Raw genomic sequence first — 13,454 nt, forward strand, 5'->3', positions numbered from 1 at the left:
ACGATCATTTATTTTCAACGATTACAATTTAATAAATAATAATTGTCTTTATAACAAAGCCAAACATAGGCGATAGTATGTAATAGATTTACGTCATCATATGTAGTAAAAAATTTGACTTATTAAATTTATTATCAATTTTCAATTTAGTTATTTTAAGTGTACCTTTTTATACGCTGTGTATGTACGAATATTCACATTTCTACGTGACTAGTATTCCTCTCGACTAAAGAGTTCAGTCTTTGTTTGCGCTTTTGCTCCTTGTGCTGCTCTTGAACTGTATGGAAATGTTTCAATAGTTCACTGAAGTCAAACGGGCAATAAGCATCCGTTTTCTCCTGCGACTTTTCACTTTTATTAGTTATCGGCCTCGTAGCTGGGGGTATCGCTGCTAAACGACGTTGTAAAGTAGCGTAAGCTTCGCTTTGCGGTAGAATCATCAGCAAACCGTACAAAGCGTATATCAGAGCGTCATTCTTCTCCCATTCCAATAGCTGCAACCTCAGATCTTAAACGAGAAAAAAAAAATATAATATACATATACATATTTTATAACATTTTATGGTGACATCATACACTTACAAGTGAATATCGGTGATTCTATTAGCTGCACTAATTTGTCTATTTCTGTCAGGAACTCCACCGTAACTTCTATATTTTCGCTGATACATAAAAATGTTGTGTTAAGGTTTAAAAGAGACATGACAGAATGAAAAATTGATCAAATGAAAGAGAATAGTTTAAAGGATACAAAGATCGAATGATATTGCAAGCATGTCGGTAGTGCTGAGATAGAAGACACAGGGCCACCGTCGCCACTGGATTGTGACACCAGGACACATACAGACATTCGAACAACGCGCAGCTATCCTAAAAATATTATATATTCTAGAAAATTATATTAAGTTTCATGTATCATCAATTACATAAAAAAGACATTAAACCGTGATATAAAATCGAAAATTCATGTTTAACAATTCAATAAAGCCTTGCAAGGAAGTTGAATGGCAAAATGAGAAACTTACTGGAGAATCTAAATGCTTAAGTTTGTTGCGCAAGTCGAATAATTCGGAACTGGTTAACAGGATAACATTCAAAGTTTGTATCATCGTACAGGCAAAGCTTAAATTTTGTTCTTCCAATAGAATCTTCGCCAGTGTCTTGTATATATCTTCTGCACTCAAAAGAACGCACAGCTCTCTTATAATAAAAGCACCCCGTTCTTCTAATAAATGTCTGTCGGTCGAAAAGAGCCTCAATAGATTGACTATAAATTTGGTGAAATACTTGTTTTGCACTTTTGCGGGATCCGTCACCGCCTCCGGAGACTTCGAACTGATAATCTCGGCCATTACCACTAGAGTTTGTTGCACCACCTCGTCCGAAGTGTCGCTCAGAGATTTCATTAATATAGGAAACAAGCCCTCGATATGATTAAACATTTGATGTGGAATATTTATAAACAGATGATGTATCCATTTTAAAACCGCGACCTTGGTTTGAACTGACAGGTACAATAAATGCTTTGTAAGTACTTCTACAACACTGGGAAGATCTAAGCTTTCAGCCAAAGAATTTTGCATCTCTGAAAACAGAACAGAGAAAATTTTCTATCATCATTGCATACAACATAGACTCTCATAAACATTTAATCCTTTTTCTTTCAAACTCTGAAGCAATTTAAATGATTTTTGCGTCAGAATATGCTGTTTGGTCTATTGTAACTAAAACGACATGATTAAACTTGCAACTTACCATTTTTCTCTTTTGTAGAATATACATTATCTTTCTCCTTCTTACTAATCTCTGTATTTTCCATAATTATCAATTTCATTAAATTCGCATTTACTTGCATCGCTGTTTCTTTAGTACTCTTCCGCGTATCGCCATCGTAGGCCAAGCACGGCAAAACCGCGACGAGGATCCCGGATATGTACGGGAGCATGAGAGGACCGGACAAATGTACGAACTCCTTTATCCACGTGATGGCGGTCAATTGAAGCAGCTCATCGTTACTCTGAGCGTGCGTAATCAGTATATTTATCATGGCTGGAAAATCCATTCGCGAGGGATTGGCTTTTATACTACGTAAGAATTCACCGAGAACCGTATCCGTGACTTTCTTGATCTCCGGCGTCGGATCCTCCAATATTTTGAACAATCCGTCGAGTATCTCCGGCGGAAAGATGATGAAGTCCATATTAGGCACCGCATCCAGCACAGATATCCACGATATCACAAATTGCCTACCAAATGGATTCTTCGTATAGATGCGCTCTCGTAGCAGAGGCATAAATCCGACCAGATCGAAGAGGCCACTCTCCGTCACGATATCCTAAAAGGACACAAGCATGTAGAAATTTCTTTGCATTCTTATAAGATCTTTTTATAATGTTTCTTCCAATATAATGCATACATTTAATATTAAATTGCATATATTTAATTATATATTATTATATTTTATTATATATTATATATATATATATATTATAAAATATATTTAATATATTATAAATATCCGTCTTTATTAGATATGAAGTACACTACGTTTCAACCTTAAATTTAGGTCTTTTTCAAGTGTTAAAACAATTCTAATAAGCCACATTAAGATATAGAGATATAAATTATGATATGTTAAGCGCTGTGAACTTTAACATGTCGCTAAGACATTCTGTCAATTACTGATGATCAGTAGTTGACAGAATGTCTTAGCGACATGTTAAAGTTCACAGCGCTTAACATATCATAATTTATATCTCTATATCTTAATGTGGCTTATTAGAATTGTTTTAACACTTGAAAAGGACCTAAATTTAAGGTCGAAACGTAGTGTACTTCATATCTAATAAAGACGAATTATTAATAAGAGCCAGTATGGTCGAACTAATCATTAATTTCCTTATTATTTTTTAAATTCTCTCTAGCGAAGAATACAAATCTATTATTATAAATATATTTGATTTATTAAAATATTATAATATATTAAAAAATATATTTAATATATTATAAATATATGAAATATATTATAAAATATTATTAAAATTAAAAAAAGCTATTTCCGTTTTATATCATAAAACAGTGAAACTCTAAACTAATGCAGCCAGTTGAGCCAAAGAGAACAGACCTACTGATAGGGCTGACATGAATACCTTCATCAGTCTATCGAGTAGCTCGGTGGCGTTTTTGATGCTCTGCTCGGAGTCGCAGGCTAATTTGCTGAGAGCGGCGAAGATGTCAGTGAACTGGGGCAACACTGCACCTCTCGCCACTTTGACCACGTTGTAAAGACTCTCACAGGCGTAGTACCTGACCCTTAGGTCGGCGTCGGAGAAGCAGGCCAGGATCGGGTGGACCAGGTCCTCTATGTACTGACCCGTGTCCTTCCCGAGGCCGACCGCGATCGCCGCGAGACCGATCAGGCCGCCCTTACGCGTATGAGAGTTCTGCGAGGTGGCGAAGTCCTGGCCGAGCACCTTCAGCAACCTCTTGATCTGCACGGTGTTGTTGTGAGCGGCGAACTCCTTCACCATTCTGGGGGAACGATCGGGATGAAGGAGTTGTCGAATTCAAGCGCATTCGAGTAATTTTTATTATTCAATTCACTTAATTGCGCGTTATATTTCATCTGAATAACCTTAAATTAACCTTACTTCTCTATCTCTACGGCTGCTGGCTTCCGCTTCTCGTACAACTTGTCATTGAGGGAACGGACGCACGCCGCGCTCAGAGGCGCGTAATCCCTCTCGCACAGCATCCTCGGTGAAGGTTTTTTTCGATATTTATCGATGACAATTAGCGAAGAATATCAAAACATGTCAAACTTGTCAAAGTGTCAAAACTTCAACGCGTGCGAGATTGCGTTCGGAAATCTGTTGTTAGTAGAGTGACTCACGTGACGTTTGATCGACCAATCGGGGCAAAGGTGCGAAGATTGTTTCTGATTGGTCGAGCAAGCGAGAGGCAAATTCGAAAGGCTCAACAAATATATTACGCATATAATATAGTTAATATTAAATATATTATATATATATATATATATATATATATATATAATAAAATACATTTAATATATCATCAAATATTATTAAATAATATATAATTTTAATTATTCTATATATTTATATTAAAAAGGAATTACTATTTATTATAATATTATTACTTGGATTAAATATATGAGACTAGCTTTTATGAATTATGAAAAAAAGATTTCGTATCAAAGTTTTTATATATATTTTTGACAAGATTTTAGTCAGAAATGCTATTTTTCTTATATATTTACATTTTTTATTTCATTTCATGAGTTGCTCTTACAAGCTTTGTAAAAGTCCACATATCCGTCCTTAAATAGATTGTCGATATCAACAATATTAAGATACTCCTCAAGTTTAGAACTCATGCTATAATGTGACGATGCTTTTTTAACAGTAACCTGCCCTGGAATAGGTATGGTAGGGTTGAATGCTACACCTGCAGGATCATACTCTGTGTAAAGCTCCTCCGGTGTTCTAAAATTAATAAAATAATCAAACATAGAGAAAATCTAATTTACCTAACTTCTTCACGATAGCTTATGATAAAGCTTTGCATGAATTTCTACATATATAAATTGTTAGACAAAATTGGTACTCACAATTTCGCAATTTCGATAGCCAAACTACCCTCACCACTCGCAGGCACCACATGTGCTATGTTTCTAGCAAGCTGCTGAACTACACTGTGATAGTGACGCTGTAATAACATGTTATCATCAGTGTTATACTTAGATGATTTTATGATTTTAAAATTAGCTAGATAAAGATGAGATAAAAATATGTAAATTCATCTTAGATAAGATAAAGATGATTTTGTTTTAAATATATCTAGATTAAATTATATAGCGATTCATCTAGATAATTTTTTAGATAATAATTTTTAAGAATGCTTATGTAAACATAGTTATAAAAAAAATATAAATTATAAAAGAGATATAAAATTACATGTATTTATATTTTGACTTATAAATTTTTATCGCTTACTGCTTAAGTTCTACTATTTCAGTATTTTTATGTGCTATGATTCTAAACTAAAATTATCTGAAAATTATTCTACATAATTTAGTAAAGATAATTCTTTTTTTTTCATCTAAGATGCAGATATAGATAATATATATTTTTATTATCTATATAAAGATAAAATAACACCAAAGTTTTATCTAGATGATCATCTATATTATTATTTAGATGACAGCAAACACTGGTTATCGTATAGTACGTCTCTTTTTTTAGAAAAGTATTGCATTAAAGATGTACCTGCAAAGCAACAAGTTCGTACAATGCAGTACAATGTGCGTTGCAATGGTCGGGTTCTTCGATTTCGATCTGATAATGACCATCTCCGATGCAGTCAGTGTCCAGCAAAATGTGCGCCGCTTTGCCAAATTGCAGGACTTGCTTTATAATACCGAGGATCCCTAACGTTACATTATGTTGTGATTGCAAAGCTAGAACGCTTATTCTCTTCACAAATGCTATCAGACGCGTCTGCGAAATTCTTTTTCGCTGATGAATGAGAATCTGAATCAATGTCTTCAATACAATCTCAAATTCCGCGTGCGTCCTCCCACAATGAACTTTCAGTATATTTTTATACAAATGCACATAAAATCTATACAAAAAATACAGATAGGGAACGTAATTTTTTAATCAAGTAACACTAGTTTATAAAAACATAAAATAAAAGCATTGATTTATATACAAACTTGTATGGGTCAATATTTAGCGCTGCACCCTGGCCGGATAATATTGTAAATATACATTGAACACAATGTAATTGTTGTCTCAAATTTAAGTAACCTTCTTCTATTAATCTGTCTAGAACACTTACTAAGTCCTGATAGAAATCTATATTGATACAATGCGCAAATCTGAAATGTACAGATAAAATATAAAAAAATAGGAATAAAATATATAAACTGGTAATAAATAAAATGTCTTACTTGGCTAGTCCTTCCAGACACACGGACAGTACTTTGCTATTGGGAGCTTGTTTTAGAACTCTAAAGTATATAGTAAATATTACGCTTGTAATTTCAGTGAGAATTTTTGATTTTGCTTGTTTATTTTCTTCAGCCTTTGTCTCGAGTAATTCTTTTTCTATTTCTTGCAGTTTTTTACTCTTTTTTCTTTCCCGTCTGCTTAACGCGAGAATTCTTTGCTTATGAGACATGAGCTTTTTTTGCTTTGTTTCCTCTTCTTTTTCCTTGTCCAGATCAACATCTTTTATGCGAAGAGATAATAATACTCTTATGACTTCAGGATGCACAGAATGTTTTCTTGATTTGATGTATTGATTTAATTTTCGGACTATCTGAAAGTTTATTTTAGCATAAATAGATGTCATCATAATTCGATAATGAATCTGATGGAGATTAACGTTTTAAAATATAAAATATACAATTTTTATATATAATTATAATATCGTTACCGTGAGAGATAATTCACCACGTCTGTCTTCTTTAAATATTTGAGAAATACATTGTGCCACTTTCTCCCTTATGTTACTTTGTTTGTGATCCAAGAAAGGAAGAATATAAGCAGTTATGTTAACGGAAAAATTAAAGTATGGATGGGCGGTGAGAAGTTCGCACATGCAAGATATAGCTATTTCGCCTAATTGAGTTTCTTGTGCGTTCCCTGATCGTGTGTCCCCTTTCTTTTTTCTCAAAACCTTAGATATTTTTTCGAGTCTCTTTAAATAACTTTTATAACTGTTCAACAATGTAGCTTCATAGTTTTGCAGCGCAAGAGTTTCTTTTTTCACTAAAATCACAAATAAAATTCATTAGAAATTATTAAATAACATGTATGTTATGTGATTTTATCCTTTTATAATTTTGTTATATGTGTAAGTGTTACATATGTAAACACACATACATTTTACTCCTTCTTGAGAAATCTGTAGAAGACTGTAAGATGGTAGCAAATCTTTAAAGACTTCTAGTAGGGACACCATTGCCAGTTTTTTAACAGTGATGTAAACTTCTGAAGCTCTTTCATCCATCATGTCTAGCAGTACTTTAAAATTTCCAGATTTGAGTTGAGGGTTTTCTAAAATACCGCTTGAAAGTATGCCTATCTTGAAACGTTTGGATCTCAATAATTCTTCGCGACACGCCAAAAGTTCAATAGTAGACACTGGTTTTTCAGTCTCTGGCAAATTATTCTGCAAGTTGAAAACAATATTTTATGTGTACAATTTCTAAAATTTATATTTTGCAATAATTTTTTTCAATTCTTACATATGTATCTACGTTCATTTCTATGTCACTATTTTCTTCTTGATTTTCTTCATTTTCTTTTTGATTATTATCATTTGTGATTTCACCCTCTTCCTCGTTTGTAATTTCATTATCTTCTTCAATAACACGTTTTTCCAAAAGACCATTTTGAGATTTTATGGGAAGCATCATGCGAACCGATTTCCCGGATGTTTCTTCCATGATTTTAGAAATATTATTTTCATATAATTCTTCTAATGGATGCTCATCTTTCGTTTTTCTCCTCTTTTTCTTACTTTGATCTTCTTTGTCTGATCTACAAAACTGAATAATTAATTATATGTTCTACAGAAGATACTCATCTTGGAAAAAATTTCTTTAAATATATAATCGTACTCAGTTAAACGAATTTGTTTTAATAAGTTGTAGGATTTGTTGGATATAGCTTTCTCTAAGAATTTTAAATCATCTTTTTCAACCATATCCATCAAATCCTCTCCTTGATCACTTTCTTCTTCCTGAACTGCTTCCGGACGTGGGGCTGCCACTTTCTGAGGTTGTTTCTTTGGTGGCTTATGTCGTCGAGTCTTAAGTTTCCCTTGTTTTGACAGCTTCGTTTTTATCTGATTGTTTCTTTTAATTTTACTAATTTTGGATTTCTTTAGTTTCTGAAAAATAAATAATTATTTAAATATTTACATTAAATAAAATTTCAAATTTATGTAAAAACAGAGTTACAAATTAGTTCACTAAAAATTAAAAGTAGATGAGAATTAAAAATATATATATATAATTTCAAGACCGAAGAGAATTAAAAATTGAACTTTTAAATAATTACTAATAATGATAACTCTCCTACAAATTAATTAAATCGTTCAATTAACAAAGTTGTTATATACTTGTCAACTTTTGAGAGGTTAGTATTAAATATATCTCTTAAATTATATTGCAAAAATTGTTAATTCTTACCCCCATGTTTGTAAGGAAATGGAATTTTTTTCTAAATTAAATTCGATGTAAATTGATGTAAACAATTTTTTTCATATAATAAAAAGAAATTGCAATCTCAAACTCCGAAATAAACGCGCTCACGTGTCAAACATGTGTGCATAGTATTTTTTTGATTTAGGTTCTAGGGTGAAGAAGAGGCAACCCTGACTGGGGTAATCGATAATCGTTGCTTTTTGTAGTGTCGCACTTCGCACTGCTGCAAAATATTTGATGTGATCTGTGATATTTTTCCTCAAAATGCCTGCTACGGCTATGCATAAGTTTATAACTTTTATAGGAACTGTGTCTATATTACACGCGGCTTATTCCGCGGCACAACGTAAGTATTTTTCACTATTTATTTACTCCGATTTTCTCTCAACGCGTTATATTCCTTTTTTTTAGGTTACATCGATTTTAACATTATAGAGAAATTATAGCCTTTCCACTGATTTAATTGCTCTTTCTGTATTTATAAATTTATATATGTGAGATTTTATAATATTATATAATAATATAATAATATAATATATATAGGGTGTCCCATTTTAATGTCCCACCCCAAATAAGTGTTTTGATTGTAGAAAAAATGTTTCAGACAAAAGTTGTATATGGTTTCGAGGAGGACATAAGGTGGTGCCATTAGTTTGACCTTGAATAGTTGCTTGAGAGTCATGTGAAGGCCACCTTTAATTTCTTAAATAGAACTACCTACTTTTTATTACATATTTTTGTAGCTGACATCGAGAGCTTTCCAAAACATTATAATGAAACATTTTTATCTCAAGTACTTTTTGAGTTATAAGACAAGATCTCACCTCAAGGTGACTTTTACGTGACCTTCAAGCAACTATTCAAGGTAATGGCACCACCTTATGTCCTCCTCGAAAACCATACAATTTTTAATAAAACACTTATTTGGGGTGGGACATTAAAATGGGACATCCTGTATATATATAATATAATATATTAATTTTATATTATTATAATATTAATTTATAATACTAATTATTATATGTATATTTATATTATATATTAATGTATAATTTTTGAGAGAGAATAACGAATAGAACAAATTAAAACGAATAGATATTATTATAAAATTTAACCTTGTTCGCAGATCGTTCCTATTTGCGAATTACTGAACAGGAATTTACTACTTTGCCAATTGATGTAAGTGACATTTGATATTACTATTGGTTTTTTATATAAAAACCTAAATTATTTTATAACTAAAGATTGTTACGCAGATAGGCTATTTAATAAATATGAAAAAGTATTTTTGTGTGGAATAATATATATTGTTAACATATTTTTACTATTGTTGTAGATTTTAATTCAAGGTACAGTCAGTTTATTTATCGTTATGTATGGTGTTCTGTACATTGCCGGTGATTTTAAAGAAATTCGTGCTGTTGTCGATTTGGAGAATAAATCCTGGGAAACACTGCGAAATTTACCAGCTTTTCAAGTATTTAATCATCGTGGGAGATCTCTTTCGCCAGAATATGTACCAGAATAAAAGTTTTTTTATTAAATTATTGAACTTTCTCTATATTAAATTATTGAAAAATATAATGGATATATATAGATTTACTTATATAGTTTGTTAAAACACATTTTTCTAAAGTTTAGTTGAGAAAATTTATCAAAATATTAATATCCTCTTCACTAATTATAGAAATTAAATAAAACATGAATAAAAGAAAATTTATAATGAAAATTGTAACAATATTTAATATGTAATATACAAATGTGCAAAATTTAATAATTTATTAAACACAGTTCATGAAATATTGTGATTGTTTAATTGTAATTTAAATTTTGAATTTTGTAATATAAGTTTGTATGTACATTTCATATAGTTTTGTGACAGTAAATAGTACAAATAAGGAACGATTTTATCGAATTTCATTCTTTATCAGGTTTTTTTCCTATTTCCAGTATATTTATTTTATAAGAAAAATTAATAATGGTACAATAGAAGTGCACAATGGGCAAAAGCATCACTTTTTCTGCTTTTTCTTTTCTGCCTCTGCTTCCTTTTCCTTTTCGATTTCTGTTACATATTCACCTATGGTGTCTGTATCCAACATCTAAACAAAATTATAATAATTGTCAATATATGATGCTTTATATAGGAAAAGATATTTATATTTTTATTTTAAAGCATATTTACGCAAAAATTGCAAGTTTACCTGTAGTGGTTGTCCACGTCGCATTACTGCTATTTCCAAATTCTTTTGTCCAGATTGAACTACTTCAAGCAGTGCTCTGATCGCAAGTTTTATGCAACCTTTTTCTGTCGACACTTCTTCCGTAGTATAATACTTCTCCAAGAATTCATGCACAGTTTTAGCGCTGCGTCCTGTTGCGTTCGCCTTTATGGAACAAACATTTGAGATAAATTTAGCTATTAAAATAATTTTATTCTTTTATTGCGATTTACCTTCCACTCATAATATATTCCTGATGGCTCCGTTTGATACAGATGTGGTACACCATCATAATCAAATCCAGTTAAGAGACAGGATATACCAAAAGGTCTACGACCATTACTCTGTGTATATTTTTGTTTTAAGCCTGTAAATAATAATAATGTGAAAGTACAATTGTTTTACAAATAATTTTAATTGTCTGTTTAGGAGAAGCATCGAAAAGTTAATCATACCTGCAATATACCTTGTAATATATTCCAAGGTAACTGGATCCTCTACAGTTAACTTATGACTCTGGCATTCAACTTGCGCACGGTTGATTAATACTCTAGCATCGGCAGTTAAACCTGTTAAAAAGGATAGTGACTATTATATTTCACATGATTCATAAAATTAATATTTGTATTAATGTGGCAATTAATGTCGTACCTGCAAAGGCCATAATTACATGATCATCTAGGAGGCATATTTTGCGCACTGTACGTTCCTCTTGCAATTTAGCAACAGATTTCTTCTCGACGCCTAAAACTACGACATCTGCACCACGTACACCGACCTGTCCACAGAAAGATAACATTAAAAATATTAAAATAAAAATACAAAAAATATAAACTAATATAAAAATATTAAATATAACATAAAAATTGTAAAATATTAAAAATAAAATTGCAATTTATATCATTTATTAGACATCATTGTAACTTTTTACTATTTAAAAATGACATTTATATACTTTATCTGTCAAAATAGACCTATGAGTAAGCATATAATATAATGACGGTAATATGTTGATACAAAACTGGTTATCCTAACCTAGCTGAGAGAATTCGCCGAGTCATACGTGCGGTAAACAAAATAAAATGATCTTATTATGGACTTATTATAATTCGTGCGATAATAGAACGCTTTCAAATTGACAGATAGACGAACGAAAGGCGGAGAGAATCTCGGAAAACGATTCCCAAAGAGCGGGAGAGAGGTTATGGAACTTGACGTACCGCCGTCGAGCCCTTCTTGACAGCCTCCTGAGCGTACTCCACCTGGAGCAGATGGCCGTCCGGCGAAAACACCGTGATCGCTCTGTCGTATCTCGCCGACATCGTCCCGGCCGTTCGAGATCAGCACCGTTTTTCAAGAAACTCGAAATGACTCCGCCGTTTCCGAGGAGTCGCCAAACTGCACATCTAGATCCAGCACGCACACACGAACATGACAACGCATTTCCCTAGCGGCGAAACCGAAAAGTTCCCTGGGTTCTGCGCTTGCGCGCGAGCGGTGACAGTTCAAATGGTGGCGGAAATTTTCCCACGAGACGCTGGCTCTTCGGTATTTTTCAATTGAACACGTGTCTAGTCTGGATGTTAGAATGCATCACAATTGTTGAGTCTGAAAAGAATTAATGATGTTATTATTGAACAGAAAAGAAAAAATTGATTACGCTCTCTGTTAATTTTTTTATCTTAGTTAATCAGTTAGCTGTCAAACTATATATTAAAAAATTGCAGATTTGTCTTAAATCCCTGATGTCTTCCAAGTATAGAGAATATAAAATAGAATAGGTTTATTTTATTGTATTTTAAATTGTATTGAATTAAAAATATATATATACTAAATATATAATTATGTATAATTAAATATATAAAAAATATATAATTGTTGATTCTGAAAAGAATATTAGTAAATGTTATTATATTGAACAGAAGAGAAAAAAATAGATTACGCTCTCTTAACTTTTTTTATTTTAATTGATCAGATAACTATCAAACTATTATATAAAATTGCAGATTTCTTAAAGTCAAAGTGATTATATGTCAATATTTAATTTAATATTAAATTTAATATTAAATTAAAAGTAAAGATATATATCTCTCTCTGACGTTTTTTAAGTATATATAAAGTATAAAATAAAATATAATAGGTTTTTATTATTATATTTTAAATTGTATTAAATTTAAAAAATATATAAATTATACTAATTGATATCTCATATAATATTGTAGTTTAAAAATATATCGTGTATTATATAGCTTCGTTTCATTCGTTCTTTGTACTTTTAATTAATTAAAAAAAAACCTAAATAAATAATAGTTTTTAGAAACAATCAAATAGAATTCATATAGAATCTTTTTAGATTTGCACTAGCAATAAGTGCAATTATTATTTATAAAATATGTTACAAGTACACACACACAGTGTTAAATATATTGCTGAATACATGTAGCTGAAATATTTTATTTAAATATATTTAGATTTGATTTTTTTTTAGTATTTGGATCTAATTATTCTATTATTTTAATTTTTATATGGCTTATTGCCATGCTTCTTTATGGTAATACATTTTCTTTAAATTTATAATATTTCACACATTTATTTTGTATTTAAAAAATTATTATTGCTACGTATGCATTGTTTATTACCTCGTTATGATATTGTGTATATTATTCTTGGAACCATATATTGTAAGCGATATATGGCATTCATAATGAAATAAACAACATTCGTAGTTGAGTAGAAATTATGATAACCCATACAATATAAACATATTTCTTAATCAAAAGTGTTGCTAAAATAATTGGAATTATCAGTTTTGTACTTTCCTATGATTCATATGATTTTCCGGTATGGAATATCCTCGACATTCTCATTTCAAGGAAAATTCTTTACAAATTCCGAGAATGCAATGCTGGAAAATACAAAATGTACAGAGATAAATACAAGCATTTCTTTGTAAAATAAAATATATTTTCTATTAAATTAATAATAAAATTGCA

General features: G+C 31.1%; 4 protein-coding genes across 4 annotated transcripts in view; 1 reads left to right on the plus strand and 3 right to left on the minus strand.

Annotated features, from left to right (window-relative positions):
* Positions 1-101: 101 nt before the first annotated feature.
* Positions 102-3,866, minus strand: LOC114945686 (protein VAC14 homolog). The gene is made up of 7 exons (XM_029321969.2): positions 3,651-3,866; positions 3,150-3,531; positions 1,756-2,335; positions 1,026-1,585; positions 752-870; positions 583-662; positions 102-508 (listed from the first exon to the last, which is right to left on the minus strand). Exons 1-7 carry the CDS (start codon positions 3,752-3,754, stop codon positions 195-197), a joined length of 2,139 nt encoding a protein of 712 aa, XP_029177802.2. The 5' UTR covers positions 3,755-3,866; the 3' UTR covers positions 102-194.
* Positions 3,867-4,206: 340 nt separating this feature from the next.
* Positions 4,207-8,575, minus strand: Noc3 (Nucleolar complex protein 3). The gene is made up of 10 exons (XM_029321988.2): positions 8,225-8,575; positions 7,652-7,923; positions 7,277-7,571; positions 6,912-7,200; positions 6,463-6,797; positions 5,975-6,345; positions 5,738-5,902; positions 5,289-5,643; positions 4,631-4,728; positions 4,207-4,505 (listed from the first exon to the last, which is right to left on the minus strand). Exons 1-10 carry the CDS (start codon positions 8,228-8,230, stop codon positions 4,295-4,297), a joined length of 2,397 nt encoding a protein of 798 aa, XP_029177821.1. The 5' UTR covers positions 8,231-8,575; the 3' UTR covers positions 4,207-4,294.
* Positions 8,427-9,783, plus strand: EMC5 (ER membrane protein complex subunit 5). Its single transcript, XM_029321989.2, has 3 exons — positions 8,427-8,585; positions 9,366-9,418; positions 9,576-9,783. The coding sequence occupies exons 1-3, from the start codon at positions 8,504-8,506 to the stop codon at positions 9,765-9,767; spliced, it is 327 nt and encodes a 108-aa protein (XP_029177822.1). The 5' UTR covers positions 8,427-8,503; the 3' UTR covers positions 9,768-9,783.
* A 247-nt stretch (positions 9,784-10,030) lies between these two features.
* The window catches only part of Prosalpha4 (proteasome alpha4 subunit), a 33,332-nt gene continuing 29,908 nt past the window's right edge, over positions 10,031-13,454 (minus strand). Inside the window, exons 2-7 of the mRNA XM_029321913.2 lie at positions 11,682-12,069; positions 11,113-11,239; positions 10,917-11,030; positions 10,695-10,828; positions 10,444-10,626; positions 10,031-10,341 (exon numbers count right to left, since the gene is read on the minus strand). Of these exons, the coding sequence (XP_029177746.1) occupies positions 10,252-10,341; positions 10,444-10,626; positions 10,695-10,828; positions 10,917-11,030; positions 11,113-11,239; positions 11,682-11,783 (750 nt within the window). The 5' untranslated portion in view covers positions 11,784-12,069 and the 3' untranslated portion in view covers positions 10,031-10,251. The remainder of the gene's footprint in view (positions 10,342-10,443; positions 10,627-10,694; positions 10,829-10,916; positions 11,031-11,112; positions 11,240-11,681; positions 12,070-13,454) is intronic.

This window comes from Nylanderia fulva, unplaced genomic scaffold (assembly GCF_048542155.1).
Source record: "Nylanderia fulva isolate GAGA-0341 unplaced genomic scaffold, ASM4854215v1 Scaffold32, whole genome shotgun sequence".
NCBI classification, from domain to species: Eukaryota; Metazoa; Arthropoda; class Insecta; order Hymenoptera; family Formicidae; genus Nylanderia; species Nylanderia fulva.